Below are 21,365 nucleotides of genomic sequence, written 5' to 3'. Positions count from 1 at the left end.
ACTCCATCAGGACATTATCATCTCCTAAGAGCTAGCTCATTTTTCCACTAACCTCCCCTTTTCCCATCCTCTCACGGACTACCAGTCAAATACTTTCTATCTTCTTTCTTTCCCTTTATATTCTAGTATCTAATTCCACTTTGCATGTTACAAAGCAGCCCACCTACTATCAATCCATAGCAATGTGATCTTTCTAATCAGTAACCCCTGTGCCTGATCTCTGTTTCTTTACATCCCCAACCAGGTAATGGATTTCCAGATACGCTTTTGTAGCAGGTTAATCCTCTTTCAGTCTCTGTCTTTCAAGCACAAGGTGTTTCCTATTCCAGAAAGATGATTCTGTGCTTTCTACATAGGCTCACATAAAATACTGATTCTTTTTCTTCTAACCCATTAACACTGACCCCATTTCAGAGTCCCTCCCCCATTCCAGAAAAGAGACACATTCTGTTGTTAGCAGTAGCTTCATGAGGAAGATTGTGATTGGCAAATTATATGGATTGGCAAATTATTATGGATTATATTGAAACTCTGTTCCCTTTACTGTGGTGATAGAGTGGAACTAGGGCAAAGCCGAAGACACCACATTCCTATTGTATTCCTCTGCACTGGTTATCTTTAAATGTTTCAGGGCAGCCAAGAAGGCTGACACACAAAGATTTAACTAGATCATGTGTACTACATTACTTGAATTGGAGCTTGTAATGCCACCATCAAGCTATAAACCAAACTCGAACTTGAGTCTCTTTGACACGCTGGTGCCCTGCTGTAGTAGGCATAGTTACAGGAAGGTGTGTATTATCTTAAGAACAGAGATGGAACAATGGAGATAAAAAGGCATGGAACAGATTTCCAGGAAGATTAAGCAACTCATTTATTTCAGCTGCCTTTGCAAGTGCTTAATACTCAAAAATCAGGCCTTAAAAGTAAGTTAACCAAGGCCCCAGTGGGAATTATGTCAGATCTGAAATTAATATGCAGGGATCTTTGATATCATCCTGATACAAAAAAGTCACAAAGACACATCTCTGTCATCTGGAACCTGTCAGTTTGTTATCTCAGTCTCTAAAGTTTTACTACTCAGACGACAAAGCTGCTGCAAACTCTGCCCAAAAATGTAGGATTCAATGCTCCCAGGCATTGCATCACAGAGACCTATATTTATAAGCTGGATCTCACCAAGTATAGCATCAGATGTTTTTACAGTACCATTTTACCAGTATACATGAAAAGTCCAGACTTTTTCAGCATTACTCAGAGTTTTCAGCAAAAATGTAGCTAATAAAACCCACACATCTGATCCATGTTAAAAAAGGAGGCTTGATGTTTTTGTCTTGGCCCACATCTGCACTTTTCTAATACAATAAGAGCAGACAGATCTATTCTGGATTTATTAGGCAGAGCTAAATCTGGCTGAACTGAGGTTTTGATGGCATTTTTGTAGTGGGAAACATTGGGGCCTAGATTTCATCAGTGGATGCAAAGCAGTTTTACTTGCTTTTTATTTATGCCATGTCAGGTCCATGCTTTTGTGTCACTGTGTGAGAAACACTCATTCACTGGTAAAATATTGAAAAGGACAAAGTCTTCGAAGCAAAGGCAATAATATTTTTATTTTACAATTCAGCGCTTAATCGGATGCCCTTCTAAAAAAGGCATAACATCTTACAAAAGCAGTGGGTATATATACTAGTTTTAGACAAAGAACCATATAAATCTTCAAAGAATGCTCATTTTTTTTGTTTGTTTTATTATCCAACTATGTCCGGAGACTCCCTTCATGTTATCTCCTACAACAGCTGCATCTTAGAAGACAACTAAGCATATTAATAAATTCTCACAGCCCTAAGACAGGTTATCTTTTAACCTAAAACGGCGACATCTTACAAGACAGATTTATATGATGAGATAATTAAACATACAAACCAGCTGCAGCAAAACTTATCAATTAATTCTCACAACTGTGACACATAACATGCTGGGTCCTGAGTCTGTGTGTGTCTGAAAGGGAAAGGTGGAAGCAGAGAGTCAATTTCTACGTCATCAGTATAATATGCAGGCCTGAGACTAGAGACGCTTTGCTCTGTGAGGGAACGAGAAGACGTTCCCACCTGGCTCCTATAGGAACTATGGAACTATAATGGCCGCTTCTCTACGCGTGCACAAAACTGTCCCCCCTCCCCCAAAGTCCTTGATAGAACTCCTGAGCAAGAGGAACAAAGATGCCAGCCAGAGAATACTCAGAGGGCGGGGTGGGGCTGGGCGTGACTTTGTGTAAAGCCGAATGCGGAAGGAGAGATGATGATGCTATCTATCCTCCCCCCGCTTCCCAAAGCCGTCTCTTTACGGCCGAGAGCTCTCGCGAGATCACTGTTGGCGCTGTGACCTCTGTATGAGACCGGTAGCGGCTAGTAAACACTCTCTGAAGGTTGATGGTGGTTCCTGGGGTTATTTGTTAGACCTGCCTGTAATGATTCTTGCTAGATTTTGCCTCGTGTTGTGCTGGCTTGGAGAGCTTACGGTTCTGTTTGTGTGATTACGGGGTTTGCCTGGGGAGTAGACGAGGACTGGGTCAGGTCTCCTTTGCCTTTCCGTGCCCTTTTGAGTAAGGTCTGTGGACTGGGAGGTTTGTGGCTGTTCGGCGAGATTCAAAAAACCTGCTACCATTGAGCTGAACAAAGCGAGGGAAGCGCCTGTTCTGTCTTCTATTGTCGCGCGCTCAGAGAACAAGGCCTCCCCTTCACTGCGGGTGGCTGAGATAGTGGAAGCCGCGCACCATGTGGATCCAAGTTCGTACCATAGACGGCACTGAGACCCATACTATTGATGATCTGAGCCGTCTAACCAAGATTGAATGTTTGCGGGACAAGATCCAGAAGACCTTCTATGTGAGCCCCGACCGTCAGCGCCTCTTCTACCGGGGCAAACAGGTGAGGTGGAGACCTGGAGGGTAGGGGTGGAAGGGAGCTTCTCTTTTTATCTCCTCTTCCCCTTATGTTCTGCTCTCAGTGACTGATGTTAAGGACTGTGCTGTAAACCGGAGATAAACGGTTCCTCATGTTTTGTCTTAAACCACTGTTTTCCAGCGGATGCACGCTCCATCTTCCACTTGTGGGGTGGACAGTCTGGGGTGGACGGTCGGGGCGTAGCTACTGGATGTAAAGCTCCTTATCCCCTCCCATACTGGGATCTCTGGCTTTTGTTTTCTCTTCTCTCACTGAGGCTCGGAGATGTTGAGTGACAAGGAAGGAAAACAAGCTGTCCAGCATGATAAAAGGCTCTGGGCCCAACTCTGGTTTCTTTCTATACTTTTCCTCCCCACCCCCCCAGCAGTAGTGAGCGGGTACTAATGAGGTCCCTTTGTGTTTTTCTTGTCACTGAAACCGAGGGAGATTCCTTCAAGCTTATCACACTTAAGTGACAGAGCAGGCAGTGGGGTGTGAGCGGGAGGGAATCCTCTGCTTTGCTTCTTCGACCAGGCAAGCGAATACAGGTGTTTTCTCTGGGTTCCTGCCCTTTTGGTGCTCCATCTGAGGAAAGGAAAACGTTTTCTGTGTGTGCATTGCAAGTGGTTTCCAAGACCTAGATGCCACACCATAGATTAAGGGTTTTCAGAGACTCTGGGCTCTGAACCCTTTCCATCCACCAGAAAGGAGAGACAGAGGACTCTTAGAATCCTTTCTGGAGTTGCATATGCGAATATGCAGAGGTGGGGCGGGGGCGCAGCGGCAGCCTGCATCTTCTCTACTCCCCGACTCCCTTGTATTGGAGCTGCATGTGAATTTATTGTCCTAGTCCTTTTATGTGCTGCAAACACCTTTTTACAGCGAAGTATGTCGGTTATAGCTGATATCTCAAGAAGTGCTTAATCTACACCTGGGGCCCACTGGTTAAAAGTTTTTCTGTGAGTTGATGCTTTCTCCTCTTATCAGTCTGGGGCACGTATTTATCCAAAGAGATTGCCTTGGGCTGTATTTTTGCTGATGAAACATATAACATTTTTTAAGCTGCTTTAAATAAATGAGGTATATATACAGTGCTTGAGTATTGGAGTGAGGCATAAACGTTACATAAGGGGGAAAAAAAGGAGTATCAGACATGTATTTTTAGGGAAATTGACTCTTAAAATGGGTCTTGTTACTACAAATGAGCATGGCAATGCTAGCTTTAGCGGAGCAGTGTAAGATGGAGCAAGGTTTCTACCCCTATAGCACATGAAGCATATACCTGTATGAAGAGGAACAACCATGAGAAATAAGTTTACTATCACCAAGGGTTAATCATTCATAACTAGAGTGTAAACTTGTAGTCTGAAAGGCTGGCTGCATTTTAAGCAATCATGTTACTGTTTCACAATACAGATGAGAGCCAGGTTTTGTGAGGGCATGTTGAAAGAGATGGCTGTAGACAAACCTACGCTGCTGTGATGAAGGCAGATACAAGCAGCATTGGTCTTGAAGTTGAATAACTTGTTTATTTTTGTGTTACGTCCGAGTCAGCATATGTTTATGTGTATTGTTAAGGATTTCATCACAGATCACTAGTGAAAGTATTTAGAAGACTTATTAGTCAGTTTTAAAAGAAAATTTGATTAGGTTGATGTAGACTAACAACACATTTTTTGGTAATGTTTAACTTATTACTGCATGTTCAAAGCAGGTAGCTCGTAACAATCATATCATGCATATCAGTCAATTCTGAGTATTCAGTACCATGAAGTTGTAAATTAATCCACAGTGGTCTTGTTGATGAGATGACCAGGCTCCAGAACTCTGACAAGGGAAGCTGGAACAGAAGCGGGCGAGTTGTCTGTCTCCACCCTCCTCCAATTTCAGATCTTGTACTTCTGTGGGAAGTTTTATTTTTCTAGACAGACACTTCTTAGTCTAGGGAGAGAGGCCAAGGGCTACATACTGCACAGTGCTGAGAGGGAGGGCAGCAGGGGCAGGGCCTACTTTCCCAGTTGTAGACACCTAATGTCAAGCTCTGGTTCACACAGCTATTTATTATACCAAGTTGATAACTAGCCTAACTGTATGATCTTGCACAGTTAACATGAGGCATGTGGTCTGTTACTACCAATGCAATAATGTTCCTCCTGGGTACAGAAAATGTGTGTATCTTTACCAGTTACGCTGCATCATTGTGCTTATGTTTGAGTTAAAAACAAGTTGGTACTAATCAAATCCTGCTTAGTGTGCTGCTTCTTCTGTGAATATACTAGGTCTCTGCTCTGGCTATTTGTGGAAAACAGTTTCCCTGAGAAGTAGAGAAAATGAGCCTGTATTAAGTAGTGATTCTTGAAGTAAGTATGTCAGTGGTCAAACTAATTAGAGTATCTGTATTTCAGCCATTATGTTAGTATGGCGTGTCTTAATTTAAAATGTCAAATAACAAGATGTTATAGCTGAATTTGTCCCCATGGATGGGTGATAGTTTAGGGCATAGTTGGGAATCATCACTGAAGCTAGAGTTTTAGAGTCTTCATCTTCATAAAGTTTCACTTGTTATGTACCTTTTTTATTTTTTTTTAAATTTTTTTTTGTAACCTTCATAATGAGTTTGAAAGCTTTCTTGATGATTGGGTTTGATTGATTCAGCAGCTGATCTCATAGTACTATTAACCAGAAGGGGGGAAACTGAGAAGGATTGCTTCCATCCAACTGGATGTAGGTAAAATATTATCAGAGCAATATGTAAATCACTGCTGTAAGAGTCTTAGGGATGTGATAGAGATGTACAGGTGCTATAACTAAATGGGAGGTAAAGAGAGAGTAATGTATTGTGCTAAAGGAATAAAATGTGAGGGGTTAGTCCTGATATGGGCTTAACTCCCCTGTACTGGGTCTGGCTGGGATGGAGTTAACTTCCTTCATAGGTGGGCCCATATGGTACTATGGTCGGGATTTGTGACCAACAGTGTTGATAAGACACCAGTATTTTGGCTATTGCTGAATGGTAATTGTGCAGCATTGTCTTAGATGGAGTGATACACTTGAGTCACAAGAGAGAGGCAGAAGTATTTTCATTTATATAAACCAGCAATTTAACGAAGACTGATGGTAAATATGACGGTGGTTTAACAAGATTCAATGCCGTAGATTAGCTCTTGGCTATTGTGTTATCTGTCTACCCAAAATCCACCTTGAGCTGGATGCAGCCATCAGACCAGACGCGTCAATTGTGACCACCACTGGTGGTTATCCCTTGATCAGCGTTACAGGAAAAGGTCCGATTGAGGGACAGGCACAAGCACCAAGGCCTTCTGTTTCTCACTCTGCCCTTGAGTTGGATGTGTGCAAGCATTTGGGAGGAGATACTACTGGGACAGCTGACTCAAACTGACCAAAGGGATGTCCCACACCATGTGACATCATGCTCAGCAATAAAAGCTCAGGAAAAGGGGAGGGGGGAGGATGTTAGTGGTTACAACATCTGTCTTCCCAAGCAACCATTATTATGTGCTGAGGCCCTCCTTTCCAAGAAGTGGCTGGATATCTGCCTGCCAATGGGCAGTAGTGAATGAATTCCTCTTTTTATCTTGGTTTGAGCACACGGTTTTTGCTTCACCTTTTAAACTGTATCTCAATGCACAAGTTTTCTCACCTTCCTTCTACTTTCTCCCCGTCCTGTGGGAGAGGGGAGTGAGTGAGGGTCTGTGTGGGTACTTGGCTGCTGGTCTGGATCAACCCACTATACCCCTGGAGACAATACAGGCTGTGGAGTGACTGGCTGGGTAGCAGCTCTGCAGAAAAGGACAAGACCTGCCTTTTGTGAACCCATGTTGACTGGGCCTGATCACCCGGTTCTCTTGCATGTGCTTCATGATAGCACTCAAGATCACCTGCTCCATGACTTTCCCTGGCACTGAGGTCAGACTGACAGGCCTGTAGTTTCCTGGGTCCTCCCTGCAACCCTTCTTGTAGATGGGCACAACATCAGCCAGCCTCCAGTCCAGTGGGACTTCCCCAGTCTTCCAGGACTGCTGGAAGATGATGGAAAGGGGTTTGGCCAGCACATCCGCCAGCTCCTTCAATACCCTTGGATGGATCCCATCCGGCCCCATAGACTTGTGGGTGTCTAGTCGGGCTAGCAAGGCTCTGACCACCTCCTCTTGGATCATGGGAGCCTCATTTTGCTCCTCTAGCTCCTGGGTTTGTACACAGAGGGAACGACTTTCTTTACAATTAAAGACTGAGGCAAAGAAGGCATTAAGTACCTCAGCCTTGTTCTCATCCCCTGTCACTGTTGTTCCTTCTGCGTCCAATAGGGACTGTATGGTCTCCCTAGTCCTCCTTTTATTATTTATATATTTATAGAAGGATTTTTTGTTATCTTTCACAGACTTTGCCAATCTGATTTCTAGTTGGGCCTTAGCCCTTCTGAATTTTTCTCTACACAATCTCACTTCCCTCCTGTAGTCCACCCAAGAGGCCTGTCCCCTCTTCCAGAGCCCATAAACATTTCTCTTCTTCTTGATATCACTCAAGATCTCTCTGTTCAACCAAGCTGGCTTTCTCCCCTGCCAGCTTTTTTTTTCCGGAACATGGGGATGGCTTTCTCCTGAGCTGCTAGGATTTCCTTTTTGAAGAGCTCCCAGCCCTCATGGGCTCCCTTGCCCTTAAGTACTGTCTCCCATGAGACTTTGCCAACCAGCCTTCTGAAGAGTTCAAAGTCTGCCCTCTGGAAATTTAGTGCTACTGTCCTACTAACCACCCTCTTCACTTCACGTAGGACAGAAAACCCTATCATCTCATGATCACTTAGTCCTAGGCATCCACCTACTGCCACATCCCCCACAAGGCCTTCTCTGTTCACAAACAGCAGGTCCAGGAGGGCACCCTCCCTTGTTGGTTCATTCACCAGCTGTGCAAGGAAGTCGTCTTCCACGCACTCCAGGAACCTCCTAGACTGCTTCCTTTCTGCTCTATTGTACTTCCAGCAGATATCAGGAAGATTGAAGTCTCCCACAAGAATGAGATGCATGGATCTAGAGATTAACCCCAGCTGTTTATAGAAGAGCTCATCAGCTGCTTCTCCTTGGCTGGGTGATCTGTAACAGACTCCCATCACAAAATCTACCTTCTGGTGGGCTCCTCTGATTTTAACCCACAGGCACTCAATCTCCTCATCGCCACAATCCATCTCAACAGTGTCCAAGTCCTCCCTTACAAAGAGGGCTACCCCACCTCCTCTCCTGCCCTCCCTATCCCGCCTGAAGAGTTTGTACCCCACCATAGCTGTACTCCAGTTATATGAGTCGTCCCACCACGTTTCCGTGATGTCAATGACATCATAGGCTCCTTACCCTATGACAGCTTCCGGCTCTTCCTTCTTGTTCCCCATGCTGCATGCATTGGTGTAAATGTACTTCAGCTGAGCTGCCGAGCCTTCAGCCCTCTTAGAGGGAACAGAGTTCATTCCCAATTGCCTGGTAACTGGAGTAGCTAGCACCAGAGTGCCCGTATATCCCTTAGACATTAGCATTCATAATTGTGCATATCCAACATCACAGCCTGAACATCCAGATACTTTTTTATAACTGGAAAACCATTTGTCACACATCCTCGAGACTGAATCTAATTAACACTTTTGAAATCTCCTCTATGTACATTAAGCACTATAACACTGTTCCTCATTACATCATGTAAGGAATAAATTGTACTTTTACAGTAAACCTACGTCCTCGGATATATCTAATACTGTAATTGTGGAAAAAATAGTGTATTTTTCATATTATGACCTCCATCACGTAGATTATTTCTCTCCTTCCCTTTCACTTTTCCTAAATAACAAACCAAAATAAGCACAGAGAAAATACATTCAAATTAGGTAGTGCTAATTACTCCTATATTTAAACATATTATTTATTAGAATAACAACAATGTTAAATTAAGACCTAAACTCTCAAATACACTAGATGAATATGTAACTAAGGTAGAAGAAAATGGGAATATACAGGGCTAAGCAAATCAAGCTAATACAGGAGAAAAAATCATACTCTTAAAAAGGCTCAAGAACTAAGAAAATACTGTAAATTTTTCTCACTTTAATAAAAGAATTCACGTCAGTAAAACCTCAGTAAAATCATATTACTAGATACAGTCATGGTTAGTAAAAGAAATGCCTTATTGACTTTCCTCTAAAATCCTATGGTGATACTCAAGTGACAATAGAAGGTACTTGCAGTATTATGCAGCATCAAGACCTTCTGTTTCTCACTCTGACCCCCTCCCCAAGAAAAACACAAGCATGCTCCAGCATAAATAAAGCTGATTAAGCTGGTGAGGGTCTGTGTGGGTACTTGGCTGCTGGTCTGGATCAACCCACTATACCCCTGGTGACAATACAGCCTGTGGAGTGACTGGCTGGGTAGCAGCTCTGTAGAAAAGGACCTGGGGCTCCTGGTAGACAGCAAGCTGAACATGGGCTGGCAAGACAGTTATCAAGATGTGCTCAGTGAGGAGAGTCTGGGGGCCTGGACTTGTTCAGTCAGGTGAAGGAAAAGCTTGGTTGGGGGATGTGGATGTGGCAGCTAATAGCAGCCACTCAATACCTGCAAGGAGGTGGGTAGGACCTCTTAGTATGATCTTCTTCCCCCCAAGAGAAACATAAGCATGCTCCAGTATAAATAAAGCTGGTATCGCCTCATACGGATTTCAGGAAATCTGGGAAAAGCTTACATCCTGGTTGCCACATCTGAAATGGCTCAAACAAATTTTTGTAGGAATTATTATATTATTCATCTTAGCTGTCATAGCCTGTATAATGCTTAGAAGTTTCTTATGGTGTTGTCAAAATTCAGCAGGAAGTTAGAGTGACTGGAAGCGAAACAAAATCAGACACCAAATAGAAACAGGAAAGTAGTTTGCTAAGCCCCTCGAAAAGGATGGTGTCTTCTAAAATTGCAAAAGAGCTTGTAATGAAATTGTAAAGGGGGGCAGGACCTCTTAGTATGATCTTCTTCCCTCCCCAAGAAAAACACAATCATGCTCCAGTATAAATAAAGCTGGTTAAGGTTTTTTTACTACAGAGGTGTGAGATATATTATGTTAGATAACATTCGACTTGCTCTTGAATTGGCCAGTGTCAATACTAATGGGACAACTGGAAAAAAAAAGCAACCCAAACCAAACCCCCCAGCTCTAGATCTCCATTTAAGTGGAGACCTGTTGGATCTTTGGGGTTTGAAGACAGCTAGGAGAAAGACCCGTACCAGAAACATTGATCTAAAGAACTAGATCTATGACAGTAGAGGGCTTCATGTTGAGAGGAAGGGTGGATAGCTTTCCAGTATCTCCTGAATTAACATCACTGAGTAGTCGGTTCCAGATGTAAACAGGAAGAAAATGAATGTTTGATTTCCCCACTTCCCCTTCTTTTTGTGTTTGTGTGCATTGTCAAGCTGGACTTGCCACAACAGCTGGGTATCAAACGAACTTTGCCGTAACACGAAGTCTCAGAGACAAAGCGTAGGTCTACTCCACGTTCCCAACCCCATCTCAAAACATGACAACAGACTTGTCCTTCAGCTGTAGCCTTCTTGGTGGACAGTTTTTCTAGACTGGATAATAAAACAAGCAGTGAAGGAGAACCAGTCTAGATACTGAGATGATCTCGGTGAGGATTTGAGCAGCTGTCAGTCTGCGTCAGAGGCAAACCCCGTAGTCTTCTCCATAATGTAAGAAAGACATTTTGGTGGCTTTATGGGCACCGGGCTTATGGTCTCTGTCTGCAGGTTGCTTGTCAGAGACATGCAGTTTCCCAAAGCAGAAAAAGCAACGGCTTCTATCGCTGGTAGGAATGCTCCTGTTGTGGGCAAGGAGCTTAAAGCCCATCAACCAAGGTGAAATCATCTGCTGTGGGAGATAGAAGGAAGGAGAAATGAGCTACTTCATTGAAGAACACAGTAAGAAGAGGCTTGGTTAGAAAAGGCTGTCAAGGTGGATTGGTATCACACAACCTAGCCCAAGCCTAAGCATCCAGGAACAGCAACCAGGCAAAGAAGAAACAGGAGCTAATAGGAGAATATGAACCTCAAAGAACAAGCACAAAGAGATGGCAAATAGGATAATGACACCTGGAACCGAGAACCGAAGGATGCAGAGTACACGCTACCCTATTTATCCAGGTATTCTTCCTCTCTCGTGTTTGATATGTGTGCTCTACAGATACCAAAAAGGCAAAAAGACTAGTGCCTGAAGCCAGTGTTATGAGTGCATGCACAACCACCCACCATGTGAACGTGCGTGTTAACTACCACTCAAAGAACAAAGAAGTGGGATGCTGAAAGGTAAATACTAAGCGTCACAAATGATGCCTTGTGTTTTGTCATATGTAGGACGTTAACTTTTACCGAAGTCTCTATTAGCTGATAAATGCACTGATCTTGCTTGCTAGAAAGTTTTAAAGTAACTTTTCTCCCCAAAAGCTCAAACTTTTAACATTTCAGTAAATGGCCATCAAGTGAATCAAGTAGATGACCGTGATGTAAGCGAAATTAGATAAGCCATAATGTTTTAAGATGGTCACTGGCTAAGAACACAAACCTGTGACAGATTGTGTTATAGGAAGACTAAGATGACTGCATCTACTGGAAATGCTAGGTACACATGAAGTAAAATTGACATTTCGTAAGCATAGGTGCACCTATGCAAGTCAGATCAGCTTGGCTATGCTTTCTACTTCACAGGTGGTTTTTCCCTCGAATCTCTAACTCGCACAAAATGACACTATCTACAAAAGAGGAACATAATTTAACTCCAATAATTGCAAACACATTCTCTCAAATTTTTGCCCTTTGCTCAATACTTCTGTGATGTTACACAGCTAATCAGTCTTAGAACCAGGTCTTTGAAAGCATACCATAATGGATATCTATCATTTTAGAGACAATTATTTTTGTTGTTGGTTTTAGAATAGTTCAGTTGAAAGGGATCTGCAATGATCATCTAGTCCAACTGGGTGACTAAAGTTGTGAGGAAGTTCTGAATTTAAGTATTTTGATAATTTTCCAAGTAAATATTTACTTTCAACACTGTAGCCATTTATTTATTTGTGTGTGTGGACAAACATATCTAGATAAAAAAAAAAAAAGATGGTTGTAGATATAAAACTGCATTTGAACTCCACGTTCAGACAAAAGCTATATTATCCTCCTAGGAAAGTATATAAAGAGAAGTTTTATCTAATATTGCCACGAGCAGCTAAAAGATGTTCAGCTTCAGTCTTCAACGTTCTTGGGTTTTTTTCCCTAGAAAACTGGTTTAAATTGTAATTATTAAATCCAAGAAAACTTGAAATCTATACTTAAAAAAATATTTTGAAAACTTGAATTTATCCTCAACAAGACTAATACTGAATATGCTTCTGTGCAAAGTAAACATGTGTTCCTTTACGTTTAATCTCACATGCCAAAGTGCGATAGTGTCCAGGGAAGGACAACAAAGCTGGTGAAGGGGCTGGAGCACAAGTCTTACGAGGAGCGGCTGAGGGACCTGGGGTTGTTTAGCCTGGAGAAGAGGAGGCTGAGGGGAGACCTTATCACTGTCTGCAACTACCTGAAAGGAGGCTGTAGCAAGGTGGGTGTTGGTCTCTTCTCCCAAGTGATAGGTGATAGGACAAGAGGGAATGGCCTCCAGTTGCAACAGGGGAGGTTCAGATTAGACATCAGGAAAAAAAATTCTTCACTGAAAGGGTTATCAGGCTGCCCAGGGAGGTGGTTGAGTCCCCATCCCCGGAGGTATTTAAAAGATGGGTAGACGAGGTGCTCAGGGATATGGTTCAGTAGTGGACAGGTATGGTTGGACTCAATCTCAAAGGTCTTTTCCAACCAAACAATTCTATGATACTGTTTTTGTTCTCTGTATTACAAACATCTCATTGGTGCCATTGGTTTAGAAGCTTAGTTATCTGCTTCAGTAAATTAAGGCATCGTTAAAAAACTAGGATCCGGTTCATGTGAGTGCACCGGTGGAAAAGCTGGTGATGAGAAATCCCTGCAAATCTCACTGAGTTTACGGCACGAAGCCTCTACTGCAGCACATCTGTCATAGGTTCTGAAAGTTGCTTGTACCACAGATTTAAAAACTAAAAATAAAAAAATCCCTTTGTACCCTCACTCCAGCTCAGAACTGATTTTATGTTCCCACTCACTAGATTCTCTACGAGAAACCTCTACATGAAATGCAGACCTGTCATCTCATGCATAAATGTTACTTTTAAAACAAAATTTAAACAATTCAAGCACCAGAATTTGCTCCCATGAAACACTTGTTTAGACTTCAATGGAAGGAACCGCATATGAGCAGAGTAGTTTTTAAAGAAAATATTAACTTGTATTTTACATGGAAAAAGAGGCACAGAAAAATCCAATGCATAGTTTCCCTTCCTTAGAGATGGGGATTCCGAGTTTCATAAAGTCAAGACATCATTAATACTTCTCAGGGACTGGTGAATAAAAGAAAAAAACCCCAAAAAAACTCATTACTCTCAGGATATTCATTATATCTGACTGAAAGAGGTCATGGCTTTTTAATATTTCTTTTCCTTGGTTGCAATACTGAACTTGCTCTCTTTAATTCCAAGTTTCTTCAACAAAATTCTTTGTTTATACACACCGAATCATAATATATGATGTCCTCAAAACAATACCAGAAGCACTTACTCATCATACTTGATATGATAAATAGCTTCTTCATCAGTGTCCGTGCAGTCTGAGGAAGATGTGGATGGTGTACTGTCCAAGTAATTTGCATTCTCTCTAGAATGATCTTGACTTAAGTTTCCATTAGTCCTTTTGTAAGAATTGCCACTCTTTACTTGAGCTTTACCATTCTTATGTCCTTTTGTTGCTCGAGTAACGTTTTCTATATGAGCTTCAAACCAGGCTCCAATGCTGACATCACGGGCATCCACCAATTCATTTATCTAAAAGGAAAATTTGATAATGAGTATTTACTTTCTATAATCCTGGTTAAGAACAGAAAGGAAAACTGACTAAACTACTTAACTGTCAGTGAAAAAAATTCTACACTGCTAATTTCAGCTGGTTTGGGCTTGGGTAAGTTAGAACAATGTTCAGTCATTCAAGCGTTGTGCTTTAAGCATTGTATTCCTCCTCTCTTAATAAGATCTGTTATGAATGCAATTTGTAAAAAGTATATTTTTAAAAGTTGAGGCTGATTTTTGTTTTTTAACCTGCAAATTAGCTTAGCGTCTCTTTCCCTTGAACTTTTTTTCTTGCTTCATGGAATTGTTCCTTATGACTAAAATAAGTAGGTATACTTAAAGTATTAGCCCACAACCAGGTTTTAAGATTTCCCTGGACTTCCAGATTGGAATGATTACTTAACCCTGATTCTTTTTGACCTGTGCTGCTACTGAATCCTTCAATGTTTGAGAAAGGAGAGGGGGGAGGAAGATGGGCTCGTCAAGTCTAACAAGGCTGCTATCATAACCAATCAAGACTGGTGCTTCCATAAATCTTTCAACTGTAAGAAACAGAAGTCTCTCATGACTTTTCTCCTTTCTGTGCTCACAACAGTGCTGGTAGTAAGTGATGAAACTACTCTGTAGTAGAGCACGTTTCATTCATTCATTATCCTAACACATTTTCTCAGCCCTTCAACTAATTAAAAACATGTTACTTCAACAATACAAGGCTTTTCCTGTGATTTGAGTTAAACCTCAGAGGTATGCATCACTTTGGTTACGCAGGCAGTCCTTTAAAAACTGTAGCGTGTAAACAGTTATTTTCTTTGAAATATTAACTGGATTAAAATAGCATCAAAGAGCCCCACTTAAGGAACACCTTTGTACACTGTACGCCAAATATAAGAAAACATTATTGCAGTAGAACTGCTATGGAGCCATACCAAGTGACGAAGAGAAGGCATATGGAAGAGGACTCCAAGATGCAAAGTTTAAAGTAAATTCTAAAAGTGCTCAGACTAGGTTCGATTACTGTAAAATCAAATCGGGGAAACTACTTTTCACTCTCACTTCGGAAATAATATTTTAACAGGAATGTTTCACAGATGTATTTTTAGTTTTACTTTATTTGCAAAGCATCCTTTTCTAATTTATTTATTTATTTTTTACGTAAAGAAGGGAATTTACCTTCTAAAGACCATTTAAATGCCCCTTTCAAAAAACCCAAACCCAAACAAACTACAAACAAAACCACAGAAAATCTGAGCCCAAAAGATAACACATTAACATAGCAGCCAACCTCAGGGCATGAACAAACTTGTTTTACCACACGATGATGCATGCAAGAGAATAAGAGAACTGTGCATTTCCAAAATGTTTAATAAGCAGGCTCTGTACTGATACATAGATAGAACAATTATAAAACTCATTTTTCTGGGATACATTTATAAGGCCGAATAGCTTCAGGGGCTGTATTATGTTTTTAGAGGTTTTTTTAAATGAGGGCAGTTTAGTTTGCCACAGATGTGTATGGTTTAATTTATATCCTTAATCAGGCAGTAGGACAGTGACAGAGATGGATATTTATTCTTACTACGTCCAAAGACCAGCATCTATAAACAAAAGAACATGAACTAGTACAGCGGTGTGCAGTCTGTAAGCTTAAAAGTTGCCTCAGCAGCTTTATGGGCAGATTCAACGAGGCCCTGTTCCTGGCCATACCTGGCAAATAGATTACATTGGGTTCTTACCAAAAGTTGTTACAGTACATTAAAACCAAACCAAACCAAAACTTTCTTAGCTGGACGGTTTACTAGTATAATCTGTAATTTATAATAACCTTGGGAAGGTAAGCTGTATGTGGCTCAAGGATTGGAATGTAGGTGACCCTGACCAGAGGGCCATTGTACATTGAGGTGTTAGTGATCCATAGTACAGTTAACCCGAGTTGTCCCAAACCTGTGCTGTGCTGCACTGCACAAATCCCTTGGTTGCAGGATAAACTCGGCCAGCTCATCGTAACAGAGGAGCCTGCAGGCAGCTCTCACCTGGTATCAGTAAGTGATTAAGCCCTCTGCACGGCCTTGCCTTTATCTAACAGTGCAGCAAGGAGTTCTCATGCAAACATCGTAGAAACTATAAACAGGTTTGTTTTCTTGCAAGAGAATCCTATTATAGCTTGAATGACCAAAAGGGGAGAATCTCTTTTGTGGATGAGGTCTGTCCAGCATGCTGCACGTGGGTTGGAGGCCCGTTCAACGCTACATCGCTCGGGGTTTCCAACATCTAAAGGGACATAAGAGTTCTCTCCTTATAGTGTTAGCTCTAATAAATAGCATTCTAAAATGATACTTTACAGAGTCTGAGTGCCTTTCTTACTGGGATCATAATGGACCGGCACCTCCTGGTGCAAAGCACTGAGGTATCAGAGATACAGTATGTATGACAGAGCACAGAAATAGCGCTGAAATTGCTCAGAAGCATGTCAGTTTGCAATAAGTGTGCATTATTTCACTAGCTTCCTTGTTGCTTCTTTCATCGTTGACTAGGAAGCCTGGTAAAGGCTGAGGGACTTGCGTACGACCACAAGATGGGAGGAGAGACTGTCCATACAGAGCAATGCGTGGAAAGATTGAAAGATGTGCATGTAGGAATGTATTAATGTCTGACATTCCAAGTGCCTAGGATGTTGGTTAAGGAGAGCAGTACTGACAAAGCGATAGACAGAATTTAATGAAAATGCCGAAGCAATCCTGGTCATCCAAGCTCAACAAATTTTGGAATAATGCTTTCGGTATTAAAACGAGTAATAAAACTGTAAATTGAGAAAAGTGAAAAGCAAGGACAGAAAGCATTTGCCTTAAACCACTCCTGATTTTATGGTTAGGGTGGCTCACTTTTTGTTCCCCAAGAATGGTGTCAGCTGCTACTAGACGCAGCTCTACTGTTTCTTGATAGGACCTAGGTCTTGTCCACTATGGTAGATTAGGCAGTGCCTTCCTGGAACAAATTTGCTACTTTCAAATTCAGTAGAAACTCTATACGTTTCTGAGCCAATGCAGACCTGTAGAGTCAACAAGTACTATAAGAAAATCTGACCTTTATTGGCCAGAAAACTTAGGCTACTGAAATAACAGAATGCACTAGCAGTGACACAATGTTCTGAGAATGCTGGGCCTGATCAATCATTTCTTTATTCCCGTTTCACACTGATGACGTTCTTCTGAAATATCTGGGGTTTAGCAGTTGTTTCTAGGAGGCTTTCTTTCCATCCCCTCTGTTCAGGGTGAGCAGAAACTCTGTACATAAAGTGAAAAATGCTAAGGCACACAGGCAGATGACTAGGCCCTGGCCTGAGGTTCAGCTAACTGAACAGGACATGGGAAAATAATGTGACATGAGAAATTGCTGGACGTGACAGATAACAGCGTGAGAAGTTTGTCACCTATCAGGCAGCCTCTCAGTCACGATGTCACTGAGAGGCTGCCGAGCCTGGCGAACCCTACATATTATCATCTGTTCCTACTATTCCAGGTAGGGTCTAATGATACTGCGGCAACTAAGAACCATCAAAAGAGACTCTATGTCCCTCAGAGCAATGTTAAAAGGATCTGGAGCACCAATGGTGTTCTCTGTCCTCCTAGTCAGAGGAAGGGTTCAGAAAGGAGAAATGAATTGAACAGGTGAGCGCTTGGCTGTGTGGCTGGTGCCATACTCAAGGTTTTGGCTTCTGTGATCATGGATCCACCTTTGAGAAGCTGGGTCTGTTGGGAGTTCATGGGATTCACCTGACCAAGTGGGGCAAGGTGGTCTTTGCCAACAAGCTGGCCAGATTTATAAGGAGAGCTTTAAACTAGATTTAGTGGGGGAAGAGGATGCAGTTTTGAGCAAGAGAAAAGAGCCAGGGGCTGCTGATCTATTAGGAACCAAGAAGGAAACCCCTGTGAAGTGCCTCAAAGGAATTAAAGCTTGTGCCTCTATAAAGGTGACAAGGTAGGTAGCCCAGCTGAAGTGTCTCAATAGCAATGCGTGCAGCATGGGTGACAAGCAGGAGGGGCTGGAAGCCACTGCAGCTGGAAAGCTATGATCTAATCGCTACCACTGAAACGCGGTGGGACGAATCGCACTACTGGAGCTCTGCAACCGGGGAGGTCGCGGTTGACTGGAGTTTAGGAAATGTGACGCTCATCTACTAGAAGGGCCGGAAAGAGGATCTAGGGAACTACAGGCCTGTCAGCCTGACCTCGGTGCCGGGGAAGCTTAGGGAGCAGATCGCCTTGAGTGCCATCACATAGCACGTACAGGACAACTGGGTGATCAGGCCCAGTCAGCATGGGTTTAGGAAAGGCAGGTCCTGCTGGGCTAACCTGATCTCCTTCTATGACAAGATGACCCCACTTGGAGGCTGAGGGAAAGGCTGTGAATGTTGTTTACCTGGACTTTAGTAAAGCCTTTGACACCGTTTCCCACGGCATTCTCCTGGAGAAACTAGCTGCTCGTGGCTTGGACAGGCAAACTCTTTGCTGGGTAAAAAAGTGCCTGGATGGCCGGGCCCAAAGTGTTGTGGCGAATGGAGTTAAATCCAGTTGGCGGCCAGACACAAGCAGTGCTCCCCAGGGCTGAGTGTTGGCGCCAGTTTTGTTTCGATATCTTTGTCAGTGATCTGGACGACGGGATCGAGTGCACCCTTGGAAAGTTTGCAGTCGACACCAAGTTGGGCGGGAGTGTTGATCTGCTGGAGGGAAGGAAGGCTCTGCAGAGGGATCTGGACAGACTGGATCGATGGGCCGAGGCCAACTGTATGAGATTCAACAAGGCCAAGTGCTGGGTCCCGTATCTGGGTCACAACAACCACATGCAACGGTACAGGCTTGGGGCAGTGTGGTTGGAAAGCTGTCCGGCGGGAAAGGACCTGGGCCTAGGGGTGCTGGTCGACAGCCGGCTGAACATGAGCCGGCAGTGTGCCCAGGTGGCCAAGGAGGACAGTAGCATCCTGGCTTGTATCAGAAATGGTGTGGCCAGCAGGACCAGGGAAGCGATCGTCCCCCTGTACTCGGCACTGGTGAGGCGGCACCTCAAATCCTGTGTTCAGTTTTGGGCCCCTCACTCCAAGAAAGACACTGGGGTGCTAGAGTGTGTCCAAAGAAGAACATCTCTGTGTTATCAACACTGTTTCCACCGCAAATCCGAAACATAGCACCATACAAGTTACTATGAAGAAATTTAACTCTATCCCAGCCAAAACCAGTACAGACAGGAAGTGGGAGGTGGGGGGGAGTGGGGTGGTTAATGAGGATGTATTGAATAGCGTAGGACCTGAGCATGACGTACATGGTATGGAATAAGGGGTGGAGATTGTACTGGGTCTGGCTGGAATGGGGTTAACTTTATTCCTAGCAGCCCGTATGGTGCTGTGGCTTGGATTTGTGACTAAAACAGTCTTGATAATGCACTAATGTTTTGTCTATTGCTGAGCAGTACTTGTACAGTGTGAAGGCTCTCTTTTTCCCACTCTGCTCACCCCGAGGAAGTAGGCTGGGGGTGGGCAAGAAGTTGGCTGGGGACACAGCCTGGACAGCTGACCCAAATTGGCCAAAGGGTATGCCATATAACGTCATGTTTAGCCGTAACAATTGATGGGAGGCAGGTTTGGTCGGGCACATAGCCATTTATCAGAGACTGGCTGGGCATCACTCTGCTTGTGGGAAGTAGTGCATGATTGCATTTGCATCACTTGGTTTTTTTTTTGGTTGGGGTTTTTTTTCTTTCTTCTTCCTCTTCCCCTCCTTATTAAACTACCTTTATCTCGACCCATGAGTTTTCTCACTTTTGTTCTTCTTGTTCTTTTCTCCATCCCAGGGCGGGGTGGGGGTGGGGGGTGTGTTTAGCTGCTGGCCAGGGTCAACCTACCACAATATCTTATTTTGAAGTAACTGGACTTTTATTGGCCTCTGGACTCTTTCCTGTAGTCTGGTTAGGGAAACTAAGACTGGTTTCCTACATTGTTTTATTTGATTTTTTTCTTAATTTAATTTTCATACCTTTGTAATTTTTTCATAGACAGAACGTAATCATGGTAGGAAAGAAAGTGATGCCTCAAGCACACTGGTTATAAGGGGTCTCCTGACAAACAGTGCTATTATTGTGGTCAGAGTCCTCGGTTCTTTTAAAATCCAGTCCATTCTTTAGTGCCCAGTGTGTTAGTTTTCTTCATAGTATATATCCTTGAGCCCATAATTCTCCAGCTTGAAGATATTTCTGTATGATTGCCTGGTAGTAGTTCTAACTGGAAGACGATTGTACACTGGGGAGTTAGTGCTCCACATAACAGTTGACCTGAGTAGGCGCAGGGCTGTGCTGTGCTGCGCGTATTCCTTGGCTGCAGAATAAACTAATTGTAATGGAGAAGTCTGTAGGTGGCTCCCACTCAGTACCTCGTGATGACACCGGTGGTGTGTCTTTGTCTTTACCTTGAAGTGATGCAGCACATTCTTATGTGAACATCCTTTTGCTTGAACAGTAGAAATGATTAACAGAATTGTTTACTTCTAAGAAAATCCTGTAAGATGGGATCTGCACAGCATGCCATGCCTTGGTGGGAGGTCATTTTAATCAATACCTTTTGGAGTCTGAGTGCCTTTCTTACTGGGATCTATAACAAACACCTGCACCCATGCATTACATCTGACATAGTCTGCAGGATCCCTGTGAGAAATGCCCTTTTGGGAAAAGGATAGCGAGGAGAAGACAGAATGGGTGCCCAGCTGGCTCCACACGCAGCCACGAGGGCTAGTGATTCTGTGATTCTGAGGGACAGTCATGCAGTGTTTGGCCTGGGTGACCTCCTCAATGAGCTGGAAATCAGAGAAAGAGTTACTTGGATGTCTCACTTCAGTTGAAATATTAACTTGTCTCCAAAAGCAATGGGCGGGAAAAGGAAAAAAGAACCATCAGGATTTGCGTCTTATTAGGGTGTTACTGACATACATTAAATGGGCGTGGGAATATTTTGACTAGACAGAAGAATTACAAAAGACTAATAAGATACGATAAGAACTACTTCGGGACGTCTTTCACTAGATCAGGTTGCTCAAAGCCCCATCCAACCTGACCTTGTACACTTCCAGTGACGGGGCATCCACAACTTCCCTGGGCAACCTGTTCCAGTGGCTCACCATCCTCATCATAAAGCATTTCTTCCTTATGTCCAATCCAAATCTACGCTCCTTCAGTTTAAAACCGCCGCCCCTTGTCCTGTCACTACAGGCCCTGGTGAAAAGTCTCTCTTCATCTTTCTTAGAAGCCCCCTTTAAGTACTGGAAGGCCGCAATAAGGTCTCCCCAGAGTCTTCTCTTCTCCAGGCTTAACAACCCCAACTCCCTCAGCCTTTCCTCATAGGAGAGGTGTTCCAGCCCTCTGATCGTCTTCGTAGC

General features: G+C 43.1%; 1 protein-coding gene across 1 annotated transcript in view; it reads left to right on the top strand.

Moving 5' to 3' along the window:
- Window positions 1-2,383: 2,383 nt before the first annotated feature.
- LOC138733859 (E3 ubiquitin-protein ligase UHRF2-like) overlaps window positions 2,384-21,365 on the top strand; it is a 67,683-nt gene continuing 48,701 nt past the window's right edge. The window contains exon 1 of the mRNA XM_069881365.1: window positions 2,384-2,930. Coding sequence (XP_069737466.1) covers window positions 2,778-2,930 — 153 coding nt within the window. The 5' untranslated portion in view covers window positions 2,384-2,777. The remainder of the gene's footprint in view (window positions 2,931-21,365) is intronic.

This window comes from Phaenicophaeus curvirostris (assembly GCF_032191515.1).
Source record: "Phaenicophaeus curvirostris isolate KB17595 chromosome Z unlocalized genomic scaffold, BPBGC_Pcur_1.0 scaffold_52, whole genome shotgun sequence".
Taxonomy (NCBI): Eukaryota; Metazoa; Chordata; class Aves; order Cuculiformes; family Cuculidae; genus Phaenicophaeus; species Phaenicophaeus curvirostris.
The sequence above is the reverse complement of the archived record's forward strand: the minus strand, read 5'-3'. Positions and strand labels throughout refer to the sequence as shown.